Source organism: Capricornis sumatraensis, chromosome 20 (genome assembly GCF_032405125.1).
Source record: "Capricornis sumatraensis isolate serow.1 chromosome 20, serow.2, whole genome shotgun sequence".
NCBI lineage: Eukaryota > Metazoa > Chordata > Mammalia > Artiodactyla > Bovidae > Capricornis > Capricornis sumatraensis.
In genome coordinates this window covers 61,878,631-61,904,707 of record NC_091088.1, presented here as the reverse complement: position 1 = coordinate 61,904,707, position 26,077 = coordinate 61,878,631, and the positions used below count along the sequence as shown (strand labels likewise).

At 55.1% G+C, this 26,077-nt stretch overlaps 1 protein-coding gene across 1 annotated transcript; it reads right to left on the bottom strand.

Moving 5' to 3' along the window:
• Positions 1 to 690: 690 nt before the first annotated feature.
• MYBPC2 (myosin binding protein C2) lies at positions 691 to 25,919 on the bottom strand. The gene is made up of 28 exons (XM_068992490.1): positions 25,901 to 25,919; positions 24,717 to 24,809; positions 24,084 to 24,170; positions 23,780 to 23,928; positions 23,347 to 23,464; positions 22,239 to 22,287; positions 21,994 to 22,053; positions 19,545 to 19,738; positions 19,165 to 19,297; positions 17,521 to 17,645; positions 16,991 to 17,096; positions 15,686 to 15,858; positions 13,466 to 13,631; positions 12,230 to 12,336; positions 11,961 to 11,990; positions 11,408 to 11,547; positions 10,163 to 10,322; positions 9,962 to 10,066; positions 9,344 to 9,532; positions 8,760 to 8,894; positions 7,042 to 7,209; positions 6,795 to 6,883; positions 6,476 to 6,671; positions 6,116 to 6,255; positions 4,729 to 4,888; positions 4,206 to 4,342; positions 2,096 to 2,282; positions 691 to 774 (listed from the first exon to the last, which is right to left on the bottom strand). Exons 1-28 carry the CDS (start codon positions 25,917 to 25,919, stop codon positions 764 to 766), a joined length of 3,426 nt encoding a protein of 1,141 aa, XP_068848591.1. The 3' UTR covers positions 691 to 763.
• Between the last annotated feature and the right edge of the window lie 158 nt (positions 25,920 to 26,077).

Here is a 26,077-nt window from a genome sequence, read left to right as displayed (position 1 = left end):
CAATTCAACGTGGCGGAAGCAGCTCTTTCAATAATGGCTGCCTCAGCTTGGTCTTGGGTTCATGGTGTCTGGCTCCTTGGGCCCCGCACCCACCATTCCAGCATGTCTACCCCATAAGGGTAGCCCCCCAAGTCAGTCCTTGTGTTCCTCTTTGACCTACTATGGCTGCCACTGAGGCCAGCCCACCTCCTCCCTGCTCACAGTGGCTCCTCCCAAGAGGGCTGCCTCCAGAGGGTCTTGGGTCCCCCTGTAACTGCAGTTGCCATGGCAACACGGTGAAAGTCGATAAGTCATGTCGGACCCTTTGCAACCCCATGGACTTAATCCATGGAATTCTCCAGGCCAGAATACTGGAGTGGGTAGCCTTTCCTTTCTCCAGGGGATCTTCCCAACCCAGGGTTCGAACCCAGGTCTCCCACATCGCAGGCCGGTTCTTTACCAGCTGAGCCACAACGAAAGCAACATGGTAGCCTCCCTAAAGTAGCTGTTCTCAGATGGCGGCCTCGACATGGTCTCCTTCACCAGGGCTGCCTCGCAGTGGTGGTTGCTATTCCAACCTGGCTGCCCCACCGCCCACCCCCAGGTGACTAAACCTATGGGAGAAGGAAGGCGGGGCCACAGACTCAAGAAGGACAGACACACGGGTGTCAAGACAAGACTGCCATCTTCTCACTTATAATTCGGGAAAGGGAAACGTGTCCGGGGAGGTCTGGGTTAGGGCTCAGCAGCCAGTTAGTCATCTTGTTAGGTGGAGGACAGAGCTTCACTGTGGCACTGTGGGGGGGGAAGAGAAGAGGGTGGTAAAAATTCCTGTGCCCCCCACCCCTGCCCCAGCCTCTGCCCTTTAGATTCACTTGGCCAGCAGAGGGAGTCAAGTTTTCCCTTCCCCACCCAGCTGGACCCCAGGTTAACCCAACTTCATCGAGCCCTTGATTCCTGTAGTTTTGAATCCCAAGCTGGCATGTTCTGACTTCTGAGCAGCTGCTAGAGGCCAGCCCTCACTGGAATCCTGAAGAAGGCATTTTTCTGAGCGGATTCAATAGTTGATAAGGGGACAGCAGAACACTAGGAACTGGGTCGGCCGGGCAGGGCGGTGTTTTAAAATGACAGGCAGGAGGTGCGTGGAGAGTGGTCCCTTGTCTGCTGGGCTGTCATCACAGCCGGGGGGCGTCCCGGCCAGGGAGGGACCCTGGAGGCCTATGTGAACGTCAGCCACCTCTGAGGGACTTGGTGAGCGGCCTCCCCATCAAGTATTGACTGGGGGATGTGTGTTGGACGGAAGCCCGAGGCAGGAGAGAGAATGGCATGTGCAAAGTCCCAGGGGCAGGAGAAAGCACAGCTGGTTTGTCCAACCCCCAGCTGTTCGGTGTGGCTGGAAAACGGAGGGCACCAGGAGGGGGAACCTGAGGCTAGAGAGGGGCTGGGGATGGCAGATTCAGGACCCTGACACCAGGCTGAAGGGTCCCAGGGCTGCTGGGGGAGCCCTAGGAGGGCTGTGCGCAGGTCAGCCGTGGGTACAGAGCGCCCTCTAGGGCCGGGGGGTGGAACTGGAGAGAGACTGGAGGCGGGGTGTAGGGGGCTGGGGTCAAATTCAGGAGGAAGAGGACAAAGGAGGCTGAGGCTGTGGGGCAGAGAGGCAGGGACGGGAGGCACAGAGCTTGGGGACAGGCCGTGGACGGGGGCTGTCTTCCGGGCTCTCCCGGCCACCCCCCGCCCCGGTCCTCTGCCTCCGTCCATGACGGTTTCGATGCTGTGTACCCACACCTCCCCAGCTGCACCCGAGCCTTAGTGATCATTTGCTAAGCTCTTCGCATCCTCATTCACCTCTTATTTGTCCTTCAGCTCCTCTGAAGAACCTCAGACTCCTGCCCAGGAGGGGTCAGGTGCTACCCCACCCCACGCTACCCCCAACACCCTGTGCTGCCTCTGTGCCCCGACATGGCAGTGTCCCTGCTGGGGCCTGAATCGGCTTCCCAATCGTACTCCTAGAGGGTGCAGGTCTGCCCCGCACCGTCAGCTTTGTAACGGCCGTGGATGAGGGTCAGGCGGGTGCAGCATAACGCTCCACCCCCGCCCCCCCAGCCCCCAGGCTCACCTCGGACTTCCAGCTTGCACTCGGCCAGGGCCTCCCCCAGCTCGTTGACGGCCCGACACGAGTAAGTCCCCGAGTCGAAGGGGGCCGGGCGGCGGATGTTCAGCGTCAGGACCCCCTGGTGGTTGGTCATCAGGAACTTGGGATCTTCGCGGATCTCCATCTTGTTCTTCATCCAGACCACCTTGGGCTGTTGAGCGGAGCAGACAAGGAAGCCGCGTGACGGAGGCACAATGGGGCCTTGGGAGGCAGTGTGGAGTCTCCCTCTGGCTCTCCCACCCCCTTATTTTGACTGGCTGATCGTGGCTGGGTCACTTCTCTCTGACCCCCGTCTCCTCTTCTGTAAGAAGAGCAAGAGCTCCCCCTTGTGGTGGCCCACAGGCGCTCTGTGATTTGGCCCCATCGGTCCTCTGCCCTCACCTCCCGCCCTCTCCCTCCCTCTGTCCAACCCATGGGCGGCCTTGCTGTTCCTCAGACCGGTCAGGTCCCCGAACAGCACCTGCCTGCCTTTGAGGTCTCCGCTCCCATGTCACTTCCGGGCCGTAGACTGGAACAGGAATGCCTACTTCACACTCTCACAATGCCTGCGTTTCCCTAGCAGACCCTCCACCCTTTCTAATTTTCTTGAGTAACTGATTGATTTGGCTGCCTCTTAGTTGCGTCATGCGGGATCTTTTGCTGTGATGCACAGACTCTTATTTCGGAGCTCAGGCTCAGTTCCTCCTTGGCACGCGGGACCTTGGTCCCCCAACCAGGGATCGAATCCTCGTACCCTGAATTGTACGGTGGATTCGTAGCCCATTGGACCACCAGGGAAGTCCCCACCCTTTGTCATTTCATTGTCAACCAGGTGGACCCGCCTGTCAACTCAGATGTAAGAGACCTGGGTTCGGAGCCTGGGTTGGGAAAATCCCCTGGAAGAGGGCATGGCAACCCACTCCAGTATTCTTTACCATCCAAGCCCCCAGGGAAGCCCCCATACCCGTATTCTTGCTTGGAGAATCCCATGGACAGAGGAACCTAGCAGGCTACAGTCCATAAGGTTGCAAAGAGTCAGAAATGACTAAAGCGACTTAGCACGCACGCACGTGTGACTTCAGAGGAATGGCCGTCTTCCCCAATGAAAAGGAACTCCTTGTTCAATGCACCAGCACATACAAAATCTCTGAAATATGTGTGTTGAAAGGATGAAAGAATGAATGATGTAAATAAGCAAATGAAGTGAATGGATGAACTGAATAAATAAATGAATTGGTAGGGGAATAAATGAATGGGATGAATGAATAAATGGAGTTAGTGAATAAAACAGTAAACAGCAGTGATGGAATCCATGGTAGGCCTACTGGGGCTGATGCTAAAAATTGGAGTTAGACCAGGAGATGGCAAAATGTGTCAAAAGGGTCAGGCAGTCAATGATTTAGGCTTCCTGAGCCCTATGGTCTCTGAGCCAGAGACAACACACAAACTAGTGTGAACAGCCGTGTTCCAACAGAATCTTATTTAGCAATGTGAAAGCAAAGTAACAAAAGAAAAAAAAAGGATTAAAAAGTCTTATTTCGAGAAACCAGTGGCTGACAGATTTGGCCTGAGGGCCATAGTTTGCAGCCCCTGGTCTAGGTGGGCCCTTGGGAGTTCAAGACTGCAAGTATCCGCATTCCCAGACAGCACCCTGGAAACTGGACAGGGCCTTGAAGTGTTAGAACCCCTCCACCCCAAAATTCCTGTTTTCCAGGGAAGTCGGAGTGTAATGAACTGAGATTTGCGCTCTGGCTAGAGGAGAGAGACAGGAAGTGAGTGAAAAGCAAGCAAATCCTGGGGCGTCCCTGGTGGTCCAGTGGTTAAGACTCCACACTACTGCTGCAAGGGGCACAGGTTCAATTCCTGGTTTGGGAAGCTAGGATCCCCCCCAAGCCAGGTGGCACAGACAAAATTAATAAATACAAACAAAGGAAACACTTTTCACTAAAAGTAAATCCCATGAGCAGACGAGAGAGAACTCAGGGAGGAGAAGCCCATGCGGTGAGAAGGCAAGGAGGCTTCATCCTGGAAGGTGAAGATGTTCCCCCAGGGTCACACACACACACACACGCACACACACACACACGCACGGCACCTTCGGGTGGCCTCTCACGGCACAGTTGAGAGCTGCAGCGTAACCAGCCACCACCACCCGGTCGATTAGAGGCGTCAGGAACTTGGGGGGCGTTCGGAAGTCATGTTCCTTGTACTCGGGCAACTTGAGGGTCATACCTGGGGGAGGGGAGATGCACCTGTGAGGGGACCGACCCTGACTGTCTCCGACCACCTCTCCTCCAGCACCAGGTGCCGTCAGCTCTGAGTCCAGGAGGGGGATGATCAGAGGAGTCAAGTACAAACCCCAGAGAGGCTGTATATATGACAGATAACCAACCAGGGCCTACTGTATAGTATAGAGAATGCTACTCAATATTCTGTAATCACTTGTGTAGGAAAAGACTCTGAAGAATGATGAATATATGTATATGTAGAACTGAATCACTTGGCTGTACACCTGAAACTAACACATCATAAATCAACTATACTCCAAAAAAAAAAAAAAAAACCCAGAGAGAGACGGGGGACCAGGACTAGCCCTGAGCAGGTGGGGGTGGCCAGACCTGTCTTGACGATCCGGGCTGTGTTCTTGGAGACCCCAGGCAAGTCGCTGAGCCCACAGATGTTTTCGCTGTAAACTCGGAAATAGTACTCGTTGCCCATGATGAGATCGGACACGGTGCATGAGGTGTGCCGGTTGCGCTCATAAACTGTGAACCACTCCTGCAGCACAGGGGACAGGGAGGGGCTGGGAGGGTCAGGGACACGGACCCAGGAAGGGCGTCAGGAAAGCAGACGCCTCGCTCACAGAACCTGCCCTTCCCAGCAGCCCTGTTCACAACGAGCGGGAGGCGGGAGCAACCCCAGTGCCCCTCAGCGGCTGAACAGACAAGCAAAACAAGGTCCAACAAGGTCCGTTCCAGCCAGGGACTGGTAGGGGAATTCCCTGGCGGTCCAGTGGTTAGGACTGTGCTTCCACTGCAGCGGGCAACAGGTTCCATCCCTGGCTGGGGAACCAAGATCCCACAAGCCAAGTGGTATGGCCAAAACTAACCAAACAAACATGGCACTCAGCCACGAAAAGCAGTGAAGCGCGGACACCAGCTGCAACGTGGGTGAACCTGGACAACATGATGCCGAGTTGAAAGGAGCCAGACACAAAGGCTCACAGCGCGTGACCGTGTCCAGACGCAATGCCCGGGATAGGCACATCCACAGAGACAGGATGCAGATGGGGGGCTGCCAGGGGCTGGGTGGGGGCAAGGGGAGGGACTGCTTGAGGGACACGGGGTTTCCGTGCCAGGTGATGGAAATGTCTTGGAATGAAATAGAGGGGGTGGTTGCACAACAGTGGGAAGATGGGAAATCCCTCTTAAACATGTATGCGTGCTAAGTTGCTTCAGGCATGTCCGATTCTTTGTGACCCCATCCATGGACTGTAGCCCGCCAGGCTCCTCTGTCCATGGGGATTCTCCAGGCAAGAATACTGGAGTGGGTTGTCATGCGCTCCTCCAGGGGATCTTCCCAACCCAGGGATTGAACTCGAGTCTCTTACATCTCCTGCCTTTGGCAGGTGGGTTCTTTACTACTAGCACCACCTGGGAATTTTCGTTAGGTGACTTTTACCTCAATAAAAAGAAAAAGAAAACCTATTAGAGTTCCCCTGGTGGCCTAGTGGTTAAGACTCAACGATTTCACTGCTGTGGCCCAAGTTCAGTCTCTGGCCAGGAAAATAAGATCCCACAAGCCACACGGTGCGGCAAAAAAAAAGAAACCTATTATGCACCAAATCTCAGCCAAAAAGTCTTTCCTCGCAGCCCCGACCCATTCTCCCGGATCTCTCAGCGCCTCAGTTTTCCGCAGCTGGGAAATGGGAACAGCACGCCTGCTGTAACAATCTCCCTAGCTTTTCTCCCCTTACCCTCACGCCGCCCCCGGCCCCTCGCTCACCATGGTTTTCTTGTCGGCTTTCTGGACGAAATACCCGGTGATCTCACTGTTGCCGTCATCCCTGGGGGGCTGCCACTCCACCAGCGCGTTGGTACCCCACACCTCCTTCACCATCACATTCTCCGGGGGCCCTGCCTTTTCTGGAGGGTGGGTGGGCTGTCAGAAGTCAGCCCAAGCATCTCTAAATGTCCGGCGCCTCACTCCTCTGGGCCGCCCGCCCATCCCCACCCCTGGAGAGTCTCAGGTTCCCTGCCTTGGCATCCCGCTCGCATTTCCTCCCCTTCTGCCCCAACCTCCTCCGTTCCAACCTCCCCACTTTCCGGCTCATTCTCCTCCCCTCCCCGCCCGCGGGCCGCGCACCCACAACCCGGATGCGGATGGTGGCCGTGTCCTTCATGTTCTCGATCTGCACCGTGAGCTCGTACTCCCCGGAGTCGGAGCGGGCCGCCTGGCGCACGAAGAACACCGTGTCGAAGTCGCTGGTGCGCACGTGCACGTGGGCGGTGTCTATGGGCGCCCCGCCCTTGGTCCACACCACCTGCGGCCTCGGCTTTCCCTGCCCGGGGAGGGGCGGGGTGGGATGCGTTGGTCAGCCTGGGTCTGACCCGCAGGAACTGACCCCTCCTCACCCCTGCACCCCGCTCCGTGCCCCACCCCCCCAACCCGCAGCTCGACGCACCTGGAAGGGGATAACCAGGTTGAGATGCTCCCCGACTTTGCGGACGTAAGTCTGGCGGAGGTGGCGGGGTAGCCGGATTTTGGGTTGCTCTGAGGGTACAAACCCAGGGAGGGGCTCAGCGCCAGGCGGGGGTGCGAGGGGACATCCTACGGAGGTACAGAGACTAGGGGCGACAAGGGGGCGGCCCTAGTGACCACACCAGCTTGGTCTTTTGGAGAGCAGGGTCAGGGGGTCAGGAGGTGCTCACCCACAATCTCCCGGATGGTGACCGGCTGGGCCAGGGTGGCCGGCTGGCTGCGGCCCGCGATGTTGACCCCGACCACGCGGAACGTGATTTTGGCTCCTGTGGGGAGATTCTTGACGGTGAAGCCGCAGCGCTCCACAGGCTCCGTGTTCGCAGGGATCCACTCGTCAGCTATGAGAGAGGAGACAGGCTGGGGAGCGTCCTTCAGGACCTTCCTAGGGGCCCCCTCTGGTCCGTGTCCCTTCAGCGCCTCCGGGCCCCACCGCAAGGCCTAGCTGCAGCTGACATTTCTTGAGCTTGTCTCAGGACCAAGCCGGAGCTGATTAATGTTAGTTCATTAATTCCTGCCTCCGCAGTTATCCCCATTTTAGAAGTGAGGAAACTGAAGGTCAGAGAGGGTAAAGACTTGGGAGTGGTAGTTCGAGAGGGCGCCCTGGGATTTCCTGCCTCTGTAATAGGTGACTTTCCATCTTGGTTTCTTTGCAGGGGGTTGGTGAGCTACTATGGATCAGAGCAAGAGTTGACAGGGTGAACTCTAACAAAAGTAGATTCTGAAACACAGATTGGAGAGGGGAGGGGAAGGGGAGGGGAAGGGGAGGAGTGGAGCAAAGAGTGCTGGGAAGAGAAAGGGAAGAAATTGACCAGAGTCCAAGCATCCATCATTTACGTGCATCCCCGGATGCGGTCATCACTGCATCCCATCAAGGTGGGAACTGTCTTCGCCATTTTTAGATGAGGAAGCAGAGGCTGAGACTTGCCCAAGGTCACACAGTTAAAAACTGTAGGGTAGGGCCAGGACTGGAGCCCACATCTGTCTGACTTAAGGCCTGGGATATGGCATCACTGTCTTCTCTGTGAGAGGACCATGTTGGAGACATCCCAGAGCCCAGGCACTGAGCCTGTTATGGAGTCACGGAGCTGTTGACACCAAGAACAGCTCAGTTTGTTCAGTGAAGGATGGAGGGTGAGATGTGTGGAAATATGGATGGATGCATGGATGGATCGATGGATGGACAGATAGACAACAGGTTGTTAGACAGTTAAATGGTCTTGTAGGCAAACAGAGGGATGGAAAGCAGGGAGGGAAAGAAGAAAGTGGTGAAGAGATAGATATAAGGATGAAAAATATGTTACTGGTTGGGTAGATAACTGGATGATCCAAACAGTTTTCAGATGAATAGAGAGATGGTTGGATGGATGACTGGGTCGTGAAGAGGAAGGAAAGAAGGAAGGAGGGAAGGAAGGGAGAGGGAGAGAGAGAAGGAAAGGAATGAGGGAGAAATAAGGGAGGAAAAGAAGAAAGGAAGAATGAAAGACTGATGGGATGGGTAGATGAATGGACAAGTGGATAGAACCGAGGAGAAGGGCGTGTAGGGAGTAATAAGTACTTGGATGGATGGATGGATGGAAGGTTGGGTGGGTGGGTGCATAGAATTGAGGAAGGGTAATAAATACTTGGAGGATGCATAAATGGTATCGCTGTACAGAGAATGTGTGTAGGAGAGGAAGGAAGGAAGTGGGTAAGGAGAGAGGGAGGGACAGAGGACAAGCTGGTCACTGGGGGCCTGGCTTGACCCATCCCAGCCCAGATTCGAGCAAGCACAAACAGAAGGGTGGCTCACTACGCCAGAGATCTGCCCCAGGAGCAGTCCCTGGACTGGACGGCCACTGGGGCTCTGCCTGCGTCACTGCCCCCCACCAGGCCAGACGGGGTGACTCACAGCCCTCCACGCAGTACTCGATCAGGTACCCATCGATGCCGCCCGCCCCGATCTTCTCTGGGGGCCGCCACTTGAGGGTGGTGGTGGTGTCAGTCACGTCCTCCACAGTCAGGTGCTGCGGTTCACTAGTGGGCGCTGTAAGATTCCAGGGAAAGGGGGTGGAGTTAACGAGGGCTCAGGGGTCAGAGCTGGAGTCTCTGGTCAGGAAAGGGATCAATATGGTGACTCAGAGGTCAGCAAGCAAGGATGTGGCATTGCCGGTCTTGGGCAGTGGGATCCAGGGATCGTGAGGTCTCCAGGGGCAGGGATGGGTGTCAGCATGGGAGGTCAGAGGTCAAGGACACATTCAGGAGACAGCACGGAGTCCAGGATCATAAAGGTGAGTGGCGGATGTACTGGGTGGGGAAGAGATCAGAAGAGTGCATGGGGCTGGGGGGTCAAAGCCTTGAGTTGTTGGATGAGAGGGACAGAAGTCAGCAGAGTTGCGAGACTGCAAGGCCTGGATGTAGGGTCCGAGATCAGTGACAGGCGGGGCATGGGTCAGGGGTGGGCAGGGACTCAGGGAGGGTGCAGAGAGGCATCACCAATAGGCATGAAGGGCTTGGTGTTCATGCTGGGCTGGGAGACCCCAATGGCGTTGACGGCAAAGACTCGCATCTCGTAGAGGATGCCCTCGATCATGTTGGTGGACTCGTAGGTGGTCTCCGTGAAGACCTCGAAGTTCAGCTTCATCCAGCGCTGGGAGCCCTTCTTCTTCCGCTCCAGGAGGTATCCTGGAAGCCCCCCATGGCAGAGAGAAGTGTGGGCAGTCATGGGGAGGCTTGGGGTCACAGGTCAGTCGGGGGGCAGTCAAGGGCGCAGCAGAAAGTTACATGACCCAGAGAGGTCTGAGGCCATGAATGTTAGGGTCACAGAGCAGGTAGAGGTCACCCACATGGGGCCAGGGATCAAGAAGGATCACAGGTCATGAATCAGGGGGTCAGGGGTCACGGAAAATCCTCGGCTGTTAGCAAAAGCCAGGATTCCCAGGTCACTGGGGAGGAAAGGACGACGGGAAGGCAAGGGGATGGTGAGATGCTGAAGACGGAAAACCGTGTCTCCAAGGGTGGTCACTGAGGCTGCTGAGGACTCTTGGAGGTCAAGGAGAAGTCGGGGAGCGGGGGAGGTCAGCGGTCATGGCCCTTTGGAAGACAAGCACTCACCGGTGACCGGCCGTCCCCCGTCATACTTGGGGGGCTCCCAGACCAGGACGGCCCAGTCCTCTCCAACCGAAGTGACTCGCACCGCCTCCGGGGGGTCTGGGACATCTGGGGGGGCAGGGGGTCCAGGCAGGATGGTCAGAGGACCCCTCGGGGCTTTGGGGGACCACCCCCTGGCTCAGCCCCCAGGACCCCCGCGCTTACCCACAACCTTCAGGAGGATGGAGGCCACATCCTCGCCTGCGGGATTGGTGACCTTGATGGTATAGCGACCCTCATCGCCTCGCTCTGCGCTCTCGATCACGAAGCTGCTGATGTCGCCTCGCTGCTCGATGCGGACCCTGCCCTCGGTGCCCGTGAACACCTGAACACAACCACCAGGTGGCCTCCATCTGCTTCTCTCCAGACCCAGACCGGCCTCTGCCCCTGCGCTGCTCAGCAGTCTCCAGGGGCTCCCCGTGGACCCAGCCGCAGAGGACCTGGTGGGCCTGCCCCCAGCCTCATCACCACCCCCGCTGCCCTCCTCACCCTCCAGCAAACACCACCCTTCATTAAACACACCAGACTGTCTCATCCCCAAGATGTTACAGAGCTGATCCCTGGGGCGTACGATGCCCTGACCCACTTCTCGACCTGCTGTATCATTACCCATCCTCTAGAACCCACCCAGAAGTCACCTCTTCTGGGAAGCCCTCTTGGATACCCTCAGGAAGGTGTGTGTGGCCCCAGCCTCTGAATCCTCCTAGTTTCCGGTACCTCCCTTTAGCTCAGCCCCGATCACCCTGGACTGTGGCTCTTTGGGCACCGGTCTGCCTCTCTCCAGAAGTGCAGGCTCCAGGAAGGCAGGGGTTACATGTGATTCCTGGTTGTATCCTCAGTGCTTGAGCACAGAACCTGAACCTCGGGGTGGGGGAAGGGGGGGCGCTTTGCTGAGTGAAGGCATGAATGAAGACTGAGTCAAGTCTCTCCATTTTACAGAAGAGGAAACTGAAGCCCAGAGGAAAGAAGAAAAACTGAACTGTCTCAGGGCCTGGAACATACAAGATGAAAATATTCGTTGCATGGATGCATAGATGGATGGGTGGATGGATGGATAAGTGGACTAATTCATGGATAAATGGACAAATGGGTTGATTGTTGAATGAACTAATCAATTAATGAACTGATGAATGGAAAGATGGTTAGATGGATGAGTTGGTGAATGGCTGGACTGACTGATGGAGTACCAGGTTAACGGATGGATGGACAGATGGAGTACCCATCATGTGCTGGGCCAGTACCATGTGATGAACAAATATCATCTCCAGTCTTCGTCTCTCTGAAGAAGGAATCATACTCCTCATTTTACAGACAATGAGAGTGAAGCTCAGAGAGGGGAACCAGCTTGCCTAAAGCCACCCAGCAGGGCTGAGAGGGAGAGGTCAAGGCACCGGGGAGGCCACACCACACCTCATCCTCCTTCATCCAGGTGGCGACAGGCCGGGGCTCCCCGGTGATGGACACATCCAGCCTCAGCTTGTTTCCAGCCACGACCACGACAGAATTTTCCGAGGTCTGCCCAGAGCAGTCCAGGTGGATTTTGGGTGGCTCTGGTGGCAGAGGAGAGAGTCTGGGCAACTTGGGAGTGGACAGCTGGGCCTCCTAACCCCTCCAGAGGATCTCCTGGGAAGCTGGGTTCCAACAGCCTTAGAGAACAAGCGGTCTAGGCCCCCAGCTCCCTCTTCCCTCAGATCCAGGATCCAGCCCCCCAGCCCCTCCCCCCTCACACCCAGGGGTCCAGGCCCCCAGCCCCTCCCGACTCAGACCCAGGGGTCCAGCCCCCAGCCCCTCCCGACTCAGACCCAGGGGTCAAGACCCCCAGCCCTTCCCGACTCAGACCCAGGGATCCAGCCCCCCAGCCCCTCCTCCCACAGACCCCGGGGTCCAGGGCCCCAGCCCCTCCTCCCACAGACCCGGGGGTCCAGCCTCCTGCTTAAAGACCATAGCAGCCCCTGGTCCTTACCTTGCTTGGGGACGTACTCCACCTTGATTTCTGGAGGATGAAGAAGACCAGATGGTTAGGTCTATGGGGCCCCTCATGCCCCCCTCACACCCTGGAGGCAGAGGGGAGGGCCTGGTGTCACCCTGGGACGTGGGGGGTGGGGGTGGATTCAGGCCCACGACATCCCACCTACCCTCTGTTATCCCCCAATGTACAGTTAGGGCAACTCAATCCTGAAGGGGAGCATCTGAGCCCCCCGGGGGAGGTGGGAAACCCAGAGCCACCCGCACCCAGGAAGTTGAGCTTGGCCGAGAGGGACAGGGCATAGCCATCGGGTACAAACGTGTAGTCTCCCTCATCCTCAGGCCGGACGTCATCAATCACCAGCTTGTGGACCCTAGGGGAGGGCAGGGCAGAGGTCAGCCTAGGTCGTCCTGGGGACCACCGCGGAGAAACACACTCCGCGGTACAATCCACGTGCCCAACGCAATGCTAGTAACTGGAACCCAATCCCACTCTTCTCCTTACTAGCTGTGTGACCCTGGGCAAGTCACTTAGCCTCTCCCTGCCCCTGATTCTTCACCTATGAAGCAGGGGTAACGTTGACAGTCTACGAGGGGGTTCCTGTAAAGCATTCAGAAGGCTCCCCAGCACACGGTAACACGTTAGCGTTGACTCTCGCCCTTGCTGACACCACCAGCAGGCAGCGGTCCTTACACAGAACCCAGAGAAAGGCTACGTTCTGTCAAAAGCTGCTGTTGGGAGACCCACCGGGACACTGTATTCCTACAGATTACCAGGTGTTGATGTCAGGCGTCCACCTGCTATGCTTTGAATTTCTGTCCTGTTTCCCAGCTAGACACTGTCCCTTCCAAACTAGTTCCCTTTTTTTTCCGTTCTTTTAATGTCTTCCGCATCACATGGCATGTGGGATCTTAGAGCCCCAACCAGGGATCGAACCTGTCTCCTGCATTGGAAGCATAGAGTCTTAATCACTGGACCACCAGGGAAGTCCCCTCCCTGCCAAAGCCGACTGCAAACATGGCCACAGATTTCCCTCCCTGGAGTGGTGACCCCTGCAAGGAAACCTACAGGTTGTGACCTCTTTTGTCCCTTAGGACACGGTAGAAGTGATGCAGGGACAGCACATGGCACTCAGAGGCCCTGTTGGCTTCTGCTCTCTCGTGGGACACCCAGCCTCCTGGGGGATGAGAAGTCCCATGGACCAGACGGGAGCAGCCCAGCTATCCTAGCCGAGACCCTGAGTGAGTCCAGGATGATGGCCATCCGAGATCAGCCAGCCTCCAACCACGCCTGAGGCTCACAATGAAATAAACTCCTGTTCTTTTTTTTTTTTTGGCCGCACCACACAGCCTGTGGGATATCAGTACCCCAACAAGGAACTGAATCCAAGCCACCGCAGGGAAAGCACTGGGTCCTAACCACTGGACCACCAGGGAATTCCCTAAACCCTTGTTCTTTGAAACCACGAGGTCTACGGGCCACGTGCACAGCACACTCCGTACCTCCCCGTGTGGGAGATGGTGATCCGTTTGCTGGGCCGCACCTCCACCCCGTTCTTGTACCACTTGCCCGTGACCTTCTCATCGGACACCTCACACTTGAACACGGCCTGTTCCGAGGCCTTCACCGTCAGGTCCGCAATGTCCTGCAGGACTTCCAGCTGTTTCTCTGGACGGGAAGGGAAGGAGACGGGGTCATCGAGGTGCAGTCTGTCCGTGCGAGGATTCGCCAACACCTACTATGGGCCAAGCACAGTCTCTGGCTCCGGGGATCCAGCCGTGAAACAACCCAGAAAAAAAAAATCTGTAGGTTTCACGAGCCCACATTCTAGTGGGGAGACAGATACTGAACGGAAAACACATAAACCAAAAACTGGAGGGAGTGCTGGTTGCTTGGATGGCATCACCGACTCAGTGGACCTGAATTTGAGCAAACTCCAGGAGATACTGGAGGACAGGGAAGCCTGGCATGCTGCAGGTCGGACGTGACTTAGCGACTGAACAACAGCAAGAGGGAGTGATGAGGCCTGGGGAAGGCAGGGAGGCTGCAGAAGGCCCCCAGGTAAAGGGCGTGGCTTGTGCAAGGACCCAGCACCGGAAAGCAGGCTTATCAACTTGGAAAACAGCCAGCAGCCTGGCGCGGAGGGAGGGAGGGAGGCAGACGAGGGAGATGATGCAGGCAGGGTCAGACCCCAAGGGCCACAGACGAGGCTCTGCATTGACTCAGGGAGGTGGAAAGTGTTGCCAAGATGGCTGGGATCTGACTTACTTTTTTTTTTTTTAATTTTAATTTTTTAAATAAAACAATGCACTTGTATGGGTTAAAAATAAAATGATAGGGGCTTCCCTGGTGGCTCAGTGGTGGGGAGGCCAGCTGCCAACGCGGGGGACACGGGTTCGATCCCTGGTCTGGGAGGATCCCGCATGCCGTGGAGCAACCAAGCCCGTGCCCCACGACTACTGAGCCTGTGCTCTAGAGCCCGGGAGCCACAACCACTGAGCTCGTGAGCCACAGCTAGGAATGCCCTTACATCCCCGAGCCTGCGCTCTGCAACAGAAGCCAGCACAGTGAGAAGCCCGCGCACAGCAAGGAGAGAAGAGCCCACGCAGCAATGCAGGCCCGCACAGCCAGAAAAATATAAATAAATACAATTATGAAAAAAATAAGATGATAAGAGGATGTAAGTATAGAGGGGGAGATCGCTCACCTCCCCACCGCCAACTGTACAGGGCCCTATCCAGTCTCCAAGCAGCCAGCTCACAGCCGTAAAAGCAAAGGTGTGCATACAGTTTCTTTCCTCCTTCCTTCCCTTCCCTCTTATCTTTCTTCCTTCCTCTCCTTCTTTCTTTTCTTTCCTCCCTCCTTCCCTCTGTCCCTTCCTTCCTCTTTCCCTTCCATACAAATAGTGGCATATTTGCTTCTTCACCTAACAATATATGTTGGAAACCCTTCCAAATCAACAGAGTTCTTTTTATGGCTACAGATGGATATATCATCATTTATCTGGCCCATCAATGATTCAAGCTTTTTTTTTTTTTTTTAAGAATTACAGGGGACTCCCCTGGTGACTCAGTGGCTAAGACTCCATGCTTCCAATTCAGAGGGCCCATGTTCGATCCCTGGTCAGGAAGCTAGATCCCACATGCTGCAACCAGAGTTCACATGCCTCAACTAAAGATCCCGCAGTGACCACGAAGACCCACTGCAGCAGGATAAATAAAATAAAAATATTAAAAAAAAAAAAAGAACTACAGGCTCACAGGAGTGTGTGTGTTGCGGGGGGGGGGGGGGGGGTGGTGACATCTCTTGTAAATGTAGTCACCTGCACCAGAAATTGACATGGGTCCTATCCCGTGAGCTAGACCACAGAATGCATCCCGTTTCCGTCGTCCGACATTTTACAAGGATTGTTCTGGCTGGCATGGAGGTGGGGGCACAGGTGTAGAAACAACGAGCAGCATAGAGACTACTACTGCACCAGTCCAGGCATAAAGGGAGGGAGACCTGGGCCAGGCGTGGGCAACGGGAGTGGAAGGAAATTGTCAGATTCAGAATATCCTTTGAAGGTGGAGCCCCCAGGATCTGCTGGTGAATGGCATGTAGGGTAGGAGGGAAAGAAGGAGTCAGGGAGAGCGCCAAGACTTGGGGCTTGGGCACCTCGGAGCTGTGTGTTGAAGCACGCGCAGCGCGGCCCCTGCCCCAGCCCCCGGGAGGCCCCGTACCTTCCACGATGAGCTCCGCCTCACACTGGTCGCCGTTGGTCATGACCTTGTAGTGCCCCTTATCCTCCATGGCCACTTCCGTGTAGATGAGGATGTGACGCTTCCCATCCTTCTTGAGGCGGTACCTGGCCTTGAAGGAATCCTCCCGAGTCAGTTCCACGCCGTCTTTCAGCCTGGGGGGAGGGGGAAGTGAGGAATCCGTTTGGCCCGGCGTCTGGATGTCAGAGGTGAGCCAGGGGTCAGACAGTCCTGAGCAAGAATCAGGGGTCAGAAGGGAAATCAAGAAAAGGAGGCGAGAGAAAGGTTGACAGAGGTCTAGAGTAGATGGGTCACAGGTCAGAGGAGAAAATCAGGAAGAAGTGGTCACAGGCCACAGGACTTCGCTGGAGATCAGGAGACAGGAAATGAGGTCACAGTAGAGGTCAGACTCTAGCGGAAGTTCAGGGTCACCGAGATGTGGCAGATATTACGGCCTCAGAAGACGCTGCTTCCCTGCCTGCACCACTCCTCCCACTTCACTTGTACTTCCTCATCATTTGAATATCAGCTCAACTGTCACCTCCTCCAAGAAGCTTTCCCTGACCTCCCGAGTCCCTCTCTCCGATTAAAAACTGGTTACAGCATCAGTTATTGCTCCTCTGATATACTTGTCAAAATAGAACGTTGATAATTATTTGTGTGATGACTTGATTAATGCCTCTATCTGTCTCCAATACACACACACACACACACACACACACACACACACCATGCCCCAGCAATTTGCCAGATCATAAACAGCATAAGGGCAGAAGCCATGTTGATATATTTTCTCCCCATTTTATCTCCAGTATTTTGAAATGTGCCATCACACAGTAGGTGCTCTATAAATACTTGTTGGGTGGGGGAATAGATGTAAGAATGGGTAAATAGATGGATAGATGGGTGAGTGGGTGGATGGATGAGATGGATGGCTGAATCAGTGAGATGAATGGGGGGGGTGGATGGATACGGGATAGATAAATGGACAGACAGATGGATGGATACAAGAGTGAATGGACCAAACGATGGATAATTAGTTGAATGGGTGAATAAATAATTTGGTGAATCAGAAATAGCAAGGATCCAGGAAAAGACCTGGAAGAGCAGAGGTCAGAAGTTTCAGGAAGAGGTCATGAGTGACGATCAGGATTTATAGGGAAAGGCTGAGGTCTCCCAGAAACCTGGGTAAAGGTCTGAAGCCTTCAAGAGAGATCCTAAAGACTGAGGCTGAGGCGAAGACACTGTGGGCATCCGTATGGAGATCAGGGGTCAAGAGTCACTTACCACATGACTTGGGCACCTTCTTCTGACACCTCCACTGCCATTTCTACCCGATCGCCCACAAACACCTGCTGGTCCTCCAGGGGTGTGACAATCAAGACTGGGGGTTCTAGAAAGAGACTCACAGATTAAGAGAACAAACGTATGGTTCCCAGGGGGAAGGATGGGGAGAAAGAATAGTTAGGGAGTTTAGGATGGAAATGTCCACACCACTATATTTAAAATGGATACCTGAGAAGGACCTACTGAATAGCACGTGGAACTCTGCTCAATGTTATGTGGCAGCCTGGATGGCAGGGGGGTCTGGGGGAGAATGGATACATGTACATGTATGGCTGAGTCCCTTCACTGTTCACCTGAAGCTATTACAACATTGTTTGTTAATCTGCTATACCTCAATACAAAATAAAATGTTTTTTTAAAGACTGGGGATTCTGTGGGCATGGGGAGAGAGGAGGTCAGTAGTCTCCTGGTAGCCCCACAGGAGGCCAGTAGCCCCACTCCCCAAGCTCACGCCCAAATCTCGGCCTCACCTTTGACAAAGAGCTCAGTGAAACACTTCTCATCTTTGACGACGACCTCATAAGCAGCATCGTCCGCCAGTGTGCACTTGTTGATGGTAAGGATTCGCTTCTTACCAACGTTCTCAAACACGTATCTGGAGCAAAAGTCTCAGCTCAACCCAGGGCACAGAGGGGATCCTCCATCCACCCATCTATTCTCAGGACAAGCCACTCCTCTCAGAGCCAAGTTGTGTGGGAAAGGGGTCAATGGTCCAAGTTCTAGTATCTGAAAAACCACGGCGGAGACGCTAACTGTCCACCCATATCCACCTTCTTCTATTTAGCAGCGACACACATCAACCCACCTAAAGAACTACATTTCCCAGACTCCTTTGCAGCTAGGATGGCCACACTGCTGAGCTTGGATCAACAGAATGTGAGTGGAGGAGACGGGCATAACTGCTAGGTCATCTCTAATTTTGTGACGCTTGTTCTAGACTTCTCTCCTTCCCTCTTCCTATCTGATAGATACAGTTGTGCCCATGACCCAGTTTCAATCATTCATTGAGGACAATGCCATAAGAAATTTTGTATCCAAATATGCGGAACCTGGATCTAGGTCAATCAGCTAGAAACATCTTTCTCTCTGAACTACCCTGTTCTGGGGACGCTTTGTTATAGCAAGTTAACCTGCATCTTAATTAACATAACTTTTCATCACATCCCCAATGCTCACGATGAGAAATGTAGAAAACACAGCCAAGGGAAAATTAATAAAAGCAGAACCCATCCATAATTGTTCTGCCAAGAGATAATTGCTACAAACATTTTGACCTCTGTCTTTTCAATCTTTTTATATAAAATCTATATGCAGATTTACATTTTGTGTAGCAGAAATGAGAACTCTTCTGCACATAACACTAACCTTCAACAGCTTCCCATGTTAGTGTCAACTTTAGAATCTTTTTTAGCAACAACACAGCACCTTAGTATGGAACTGTATGCTTTGGTTGTTTTCCATTTTTTGCTACAGCAGCAATCGATCCAGTGAACATCCTTGCAGCTAAATATGCATAACTATGATTAGGCCCTTATGAAAAATACCTAGCATTGCACAGTCTAAAAGTGAATACACTACCCTTTTGGAGATTTGCCAATACACATTCCCACCACCAATCTGTGGACCAGTTTTCCTACGTCTTCTCCAGCACTAGGCTTTATCATTTTCTAAAGTGTTTGTCCAATTGGAGAGCAGAAAGACCATTGTTTTTTGTTTTGTTTTCCGGTTTCCTAGCCCTGAGGCATGCGGGAACTTAGCTCCCCTACCAGGGATCCGGACACCCCTTGCAGCAGAAGGTGAAGTCTTAACCGCTAAACCACCAGGGAAGTCCCAAGACCGCTGTTTTTATTTGTGTTATTATTATTGGTGATGGTGTTTGTGTTTGCAAAGTCGAATATGTACTTAGTGTATCAGCCATTTGGGTTTCTTCTAACTGAATTCCTATTCTTCATTGCCTTTGTCTATTTTTCTACCCAGGTATCAATATCTGTATTTTTCATATGGATGAGGGAGTGCCCTTTCTGGGTTAAGAGTAGCCAGTCTTATTTCTGGACTCTTCCTCTCTCTGGGACTTGGATTTCCCCCCAACCCGGGCTCTACCCCCCACCACATACTTGCTACTTGGTTTGATTTCCTGGCCGTTCTTGAACCACTTGAGGGGAAGGTCTGGGTCGCTGATCTCTACCACCAGCTTGATCTTGTTGCCTTTGTCCACCTGGTAGGCTGGATCCAGCTTCTTTGTGAAGGCTAGAGATGGAGGGATGTGAGTGGGATGGAGCTGAGATGTTCTCAGTGCTCTGAGCCATCAAGGCTCCCCCCCTAGGCCACCAAGGTCAGAAACCCTCTTATGAACTTGGAGGCCCCTGAGAACAGGGCTCTCTGTTATTCTTCAGAGTGGGACCTCCCAAAGATAAGTCCAGGGTCTGACCATTGGCTGCCCACGATGCTGGAGTCCCCATGGGCAGGGCCCTTCTGCCCTCAGACCAGCACTGACCTGCGCTCTTCTTGACCTCGACCTTGGCCTTCTTGAGCCGCTTCAGCATGCCCCGGAGGTCGGTGATGCCATACTGGAAGGCAATCCTCTCATACTCGCTCTTCTTCGCCCCTTTCAGGAGCTCCCAAATCTCTGGCGGGATGCCGAGGTCATCGTCATCTTTCTTCTTTTTCTTCTCCTCCTCAACCACCTGCCTGAAGGTGGGGAGAACAGGTCAGGGGCACTAGGGAGGTGAGGAAGTGAGGGTCTCCCCCTGCCTTCTCCTCCCACTTTCTGTGTCACTTGCCCTCTCTGCGCCTGTTATTCCTTATCCGGTCCCACCTGGTCCATCGCCCAGCCTCCTTCCTCCCTGGCCTCCTGACCTCATCCCATCTCTTCCCCTCCAGTCTGTCCCCTCCTTGGCCCCCAAGGGCTATTTCTGAACCCTTACATCAGGGGCCATCACTTCCCTGTTCAAAACTCCTCCGTGGCTCCCCAATGCTCCAAGGAAGAAGCCCCAGCTGCTAAGCCTCCCAATCACAACCTCACCCTCTGACCCATCCCCACTCGCCCCGCTACCCAAACCACCCTGCTTGCCTTCTCCTGAATGTGCTGGGCTTGCTCCTGCTTCCCTGAGCCTTTGCGCAAAACGTTTTCCTGCCTGGATGACCTCTCCATCTGCCCTTCATCCTACAAGACCGAGCACCAGAGCTCCCTCCTCCAGAGGCACTCCCTATACTCCGAGCATAGCAGCTGCCCTCACTCTGGGCTCTCACAAGGCCCTCGTGGGACCGTCTCTCCGACCACACTAAACAGTCCTGGTGTGTGTCCGTGTCTGCTGGACCAGACCCATCCTCCCAAGGCAACGAGCAACCCAACATCAAGGAACCAGTCAAACTCCTCTCTCTCCCCTGATCTCAGCTCAGGGCCTGGTAGACGGGAGGCCTCAGAAGATGTTTGATGAGTGAGAGAGTGAGTGAGTGGATTTCTGGAAAGAAGGAAGGAAGGGAAGGGAACAAAGGAAGGATAGATGAGTGAGCAAATCTGGGGACATGTGACTATCTGGATTGATGGGCAGAGCATTAAGTGGGGGACTGATATGTGGGTGGAGAGTCCATGGATGGTTAGGCTGATGGATGAACAGGTCAATGGATGGATGGATTGGTAGAGAATGGATGGCATTAAGATAGGTGGATGGGTTGATGGAGAACAGCTGAGTGAGTTGGGAGGAGCTGGCTGGGTGAATATGTTGATGGAAGATGGCTGGGAAGATGAATGTCTGGGTAAAGACAAACAGATAAATCAACTGGTAGATAGAATTGTTGGCGATTTCATTACGGGGATTGATGAGTGAATGGAAAGACGGATATATGGGCCAGCAGATAATGAATAACTGAGTGACTGGACAAACATCATGTTGAATCATACAAAGTGGCCAATATTCAATCTTTTTTTTTTTACCTACACAATAACAATTGCATATAGATGAGTCTTGGAGAAGGAAATGGCAACCCACTCCAGTATTCTTGCCTGGGAAAATCCCATGGACAGAGGAGCCTGGTGGGCTACAGTCCATGGGGTCGCAAAGAGGCCGACATGACTGAGCCATTAAGCACGCAGCACACAGATGAGTCTAACAGAGTGATCTGGTGGATGGGTGCGCCACTGAAGAGCTGAACAGTTGATAGAGGGAGGCCTGGCTAGATGAGGAGGTAGATGAGTTAGGATGGGTGGGTGAGATGTTGGACTCAGTTGAAAGAGAGAGGCAGGTGCAGATAAGAGTCACAAATGGGAAGGTGGATGCACGGTAGACGACGGATGGTGGAAGGTGGATAGACAGACGCCTCGATAGGTAGGGAAGTGGAGGATGGGGTCAGTGGGTGAAGGACGAATGAACAGGTCAGTGAACGAGGGGCTGAGTGTAATGGCCAAGGCATGGGTGGACAGACGGGAAGATGGCGAGTAGATGAATGGATATGTGGGCAGAGGGATGGGCAATGGGTATGTAGGTGGATAAGCAGATCTGTCGGTGGATAAACAGGTAGCTGGTTGGATGAACAGAGCAGTGGGCAGACTGATGAGTGGGAGGGTTGATTAGTAGATGGATAGATAAGTAGCCGGTTGGATGGTTGGATGAGTGGATGGACTGGTGGGGAGGTGAGTGGACAGGTGGATGAATAGGTGAATCAGAGCCTGAGTGGACAGGAACGTAGATGTGAGGGGTGATGGCTTAGAGGGTGGGTAGGCAAGCAAACTGATGGGCAGATGATTGGTTGGGTGGGGTTGAAGGTAAAGGTGTGAGTGGATGGGTGGATGGACAGGTGGCAGGGTGGGTGGGGGGCGGGTAGATGGAGGGGGGATGGAGTCCCAGGATAGCAGTGGGGAGGCAAGGGGGGCAGGAGAACCTCACCTACCATCTTTCTCCTTGAGCCCCCATCTCTCCTTTCCATGCCAGGCAGAATGGACTCACCTCTTCTTCAACAGCCCGCTGAAATCCAGCTCACCCGCGGTGTCTGACTTTGCTTCACTCCTGTGGCCATTGAAAGGAAGTGTGGACCTCATTAAGGTCCCGACTCTCAGGCTTACCCTGGATCCCCACTCCTAGGCTTCCCTGATCCTCCCCTTCTCCCGCAGCTGCCCCCCAAAGGAGACCCTCCCATGGTACTTGGCACCAGGTCACACCCCTGCTGCTCCCCAGGGCCCAGGGTCACTTACGATCGCTTGAAGCTCTCTAGACTCTGCCCAGCGGAGTCCTGACGGGGTGCTGGGGAGGTGTGATGGGGGAAGAGAAGATGAGCTTGGAGGCAAAGCCTGATCTAAGACCAAGAGTGCCCCTCCCTCCAGGCCTGCACAGCCTCCTCCAGGCCTGCACAGCCTCCTCCAGGCCTGCACAACCTCACCCAGGCCCCCTTCCCTCCATCTCGTGGCCCAACACACCTTCTCTCTCAGACCTGGACACCCTCTGCTTGTAGAGTCGTTTCCCTGCCGTGCACCAGCCTCTCTCAGCAGCCTGTATCTCCCAGCTGAGAGCCTTCTCCCCAGGCGGGGGCAACCTCAGCACCTGTGTCCTCCATATTTAAGCTCCCCCACCACCTGGGCTGAAGACTCCTCAAAATCTGTACACCCTCAGAGCTCCACACATGCCCCCAAAGCTGTGTAACCTCCCATCGATCCTGTACACCCCCACCCTCAACCCGTTCACCCTTAGACTCACATGAAATAAACAATAGACAATAAAACGGAAAATACATTTGAAAAACAAAACTTGGGACACCCTCACTTCTCAAACCCTTACTGCCACTCTCTCAAGCCTGTGTGTTGTGACCCTGGAATCTACACAACTCACCTCCTAAGCCTCACATGCACACCTCCAAAACCTGAACCTTTTCACCCCCAAATCTCCACCTCAACAGGCTCTAAGATGGTAGACTCTCTCCCCAATTTTGAACTGCTTCCTTGGTGGCTCAGGTGGTAAAGAGACTGCCTGCAATGCAGGAGACCCAGGTACGATCCCTGAATCGGGAAGATCCCCTGGAGAAAGAAATAGCAACGCACTCCAGTATTCCTGCCTGGAGAAGCCCATGGATGGAGGAGGCTGGCAGGCTACCATCCATGGGGTCACAGAGAGTCAGACACAACTGAGCGACTAATACTTTCACTTCCCTTCCAGGTTGGAATACCCTGATCCCTGCCTCTGTGCTCCATCCGCCAAAAACCAGGGCCCACCTCACCCCCACCTCTACACTCTATCCCTACACCTGGCTAGCAGATCTGCCCCCTTACCCAGACCCAAGACCCTTGGCCCCCAACCCCACCAGCATACACTCCACGTCGATGTTGAAGGCACAGCTGTCACAGAAGTCCTTGGCTTTGACCTCTATGCGGTAATCCCCGCGGTCCCCCAGTACCACCTTCGTGATGTGCAGCTCCACCGTGTACACCTGGGGGCCAGGCCAGGGGTGCCAGTGCATGTGACGACTCCCGGTGCCACCCCATGCCCCTACAGCCCACCTCACCACTCTCCAAGTCCCCCCAGGAAGGGCCAGCTGTCTCCTCCCATGCCTGGACAATCTTGACCTGTGGGGGCCCACATCCCTGACCCTGAGAGCTCCCGGGGGCATGCACACCCCGTGCCCAAACGCAGCCTGCTCCTACCGGAACATTTTCCCCTCTTGTCCCACACAACCTCTACCGAGCAGCCCCGCACAACCTCCAGCCCTGCCCCCCACGCCCTCGCCTCCCCATGGGGTCCTCACATTGCTGGCAGCGTCGTGGGACTCCTTGAAGGAGAATCGGGCACCGCTCTTGCTGCCCAGCTCCAACCACTTCCCCTTGAACCACTTGACGGCCGGTTTGGCCGGCAGCTCTTTCCCATTCAACTTGGCCACGATCACAGTATCCTTTCCTGGGAGGAGAGGGGAAAGGGGTGGCAAAGGAGGGTCGGGCAGGAACCGTAAGACCCTACAAAGCGGACTGGGACGCTGGGAGCCTCCGGCCCCACCTCCCTCAGACTCAGGAGCCCCCAAACCCCCACCCCCTCCTCGCGCAGGGCCCCCTCACCATTCTCCACCGACACGGAGTCTGGCTTCTTCAGGAAAACGCCGGTGGGCTCCTCCGCGGTGGGAGACTGGTCTTCGGGTGGGGCTTCTGCTCAGGAGATAAGACCCGGGGTTGAGGGTGGGGGTCTGAGGCGGGCCGGGGAGGGGGGCGGCAGGCCATTTGGGGGGCGGGGTTTAGAGCGAATGATAGGACCTTCTTCTGCACGGCATCAAAAAGACCTTGGAGGCAAAATGGCTTTTCCTGACCTGGGAGAGACCAACGTGTCATCCAGGTGTGTGGGTGTCCAGGCTCCCCCACCCGTTTGGGCCTCAATTTCCCCATCTGAGATCCGGATGGTCTTAAACTGGGGCTTTAAAAGGGTAGGAGAGGTGTCAGCATGGGCTGGGGCGTTCAGAGCTGGGCGGGACTTGCGGACGGATCGGCCAGTTGCTGGAGGCTTGACGGCCAGGCTGAGGGGCTAGGCTCCGCCTTAGAAGCACTGGGGAGCCCTGCAGGGCTGTGAGTAGGGGAGGGCGGTCAGCCCGGGAGCTATGGGGAGGACGGACCGAAGGAGAGGGCGGGGAGGTACCACCCGCGAACCTGCGGATGAGCCGCCAGGTTCCGCTCGGCCCGCGGGAGCGCCATCTATCTCACCTGTAGAGGGCGCTGCACGGGCCTCTTGAGGGGGCGCTTCCTTGGGAGCCGGCTTGGCAGCAGCATCTTTGCCCGCTGGGGCCTTTTTGGCCGCTGTGAGGCAGAAGACATTCCCGGTTGAGCACGCGCTCCGTCTTCTCTTCCAGAACCCCTGAGCACAGGCCCCCGGGCCCCGCCTCCTTCAGATCCTGGAGTCCAGCCGTCCAGGTGTAAATTTATCTCTAATCCGAGAGTCTGTGGATCCGGTTTCTCCTTCCCCTCCCCGGGGAAGGCCTTGCCTCATCCACCCGGGCCACCCGGCTCTGACCTTTTAGGTCTTGACGGTATAATTAGCTCTTCCTCTGGGTTGGAAATCGGATACTGGTGCTGACCATAGCATCTTTCATACGCCCTGCCTGCTGGAGCCCAGCCCGACAGGACCCCAGCTGCAGCAAGGGGCTGGACACCCACCCTTCAGCCTGGTTGGCCTGGTACCAGCCGACTGGACAGCCCAGGAGGAAGGGTCCTCTCTGGGGGCTTGTATCTCCTCCGTTCACTGCTTCATAGAGAGGAAGCCCATCCCATTCGCATATAAAAAAATGCCCCCCAGTCCCATTCAAAGAAGGGCCCCGAAAACTGTACACAGAGAAAGGCTCTCCAGCCTCTATAGGGAGAAAGTCCCCTAATTCCTACACTGGGAAGCCCCACACCCCATCCAAAGGAGGGGCCCTCATCTTTGTACAGAGAACTCGCCTTACCACGCAGACCGGGACCCCTAATAACTAGACACACAAGGACCGGCCCTCATCTCCCTGAAGAAAAAGGTCCCAATTCTCACTCACAGAAGTGACCCAGGTCCTTTTCCCAGAAGACCGCATCCTTAAATGTAAAGGACCCGATCACCCCGCCAAAACCCTGCAGTCTCCAGCCGCAGGACTTCCAGCCCCGTGGAGGAGAGAGACTGATTCACAGAGAATCTCCACGTGCACCCAGAGATAAGCCCCCAGCTCCCTGCAGAGAAAGGAACCCCCGCCACCACAAAGGGAAAGGGAATCACCCCCCCCACACACACACCTAACACAGGTATGGGACCCTCCCCTCCCCAATGGGAGAAGACACCCCATTCTCTCAGCCCCACGGAAGGAAGAGACCCCAGTGAAAACAGGACTGCGTCTCCACAGAGGGAAGGAGTTCCCCCAAGCCACCTGGTTTTGCCTCAGGCATGACGTCGGACCTCCTCCCGCTCCTCCGACCGCAGCGGTGTCCCGATGGGCCCTAGGGAGGACAGGTGGGCCCCCAGGGGAGGCCCTTTAAGGAGTCGGGAGACTCCCAGGAGGCTCCGGGAGGCATAGACGCGCCTCTCCACCCCACCCTCCCCTGCC

What these genes read in the sequence shown, in the direction of transcription:
- MYBPC2 (XM_068992490.1), bottom strand. An exon ending in GGCGGAGCTCATCGTGGAAG is followed by an intron (nt 13,632 to 15,685) that starts GTACGGGGCCTC and finishes CTTCCCGTCCAG; the next exon opens with AGAAACAGCTGGAAGTCCTG. An exon ending in CATCCTCCTGAAGGTTGTGG is followed by an intron (nt 10,067 to 10,162) that starts GTAAGCGCGGGG and finishes CTGCCCCCCCAG; the next exon opens with ATGTCCCAGACCCCCCGGAG.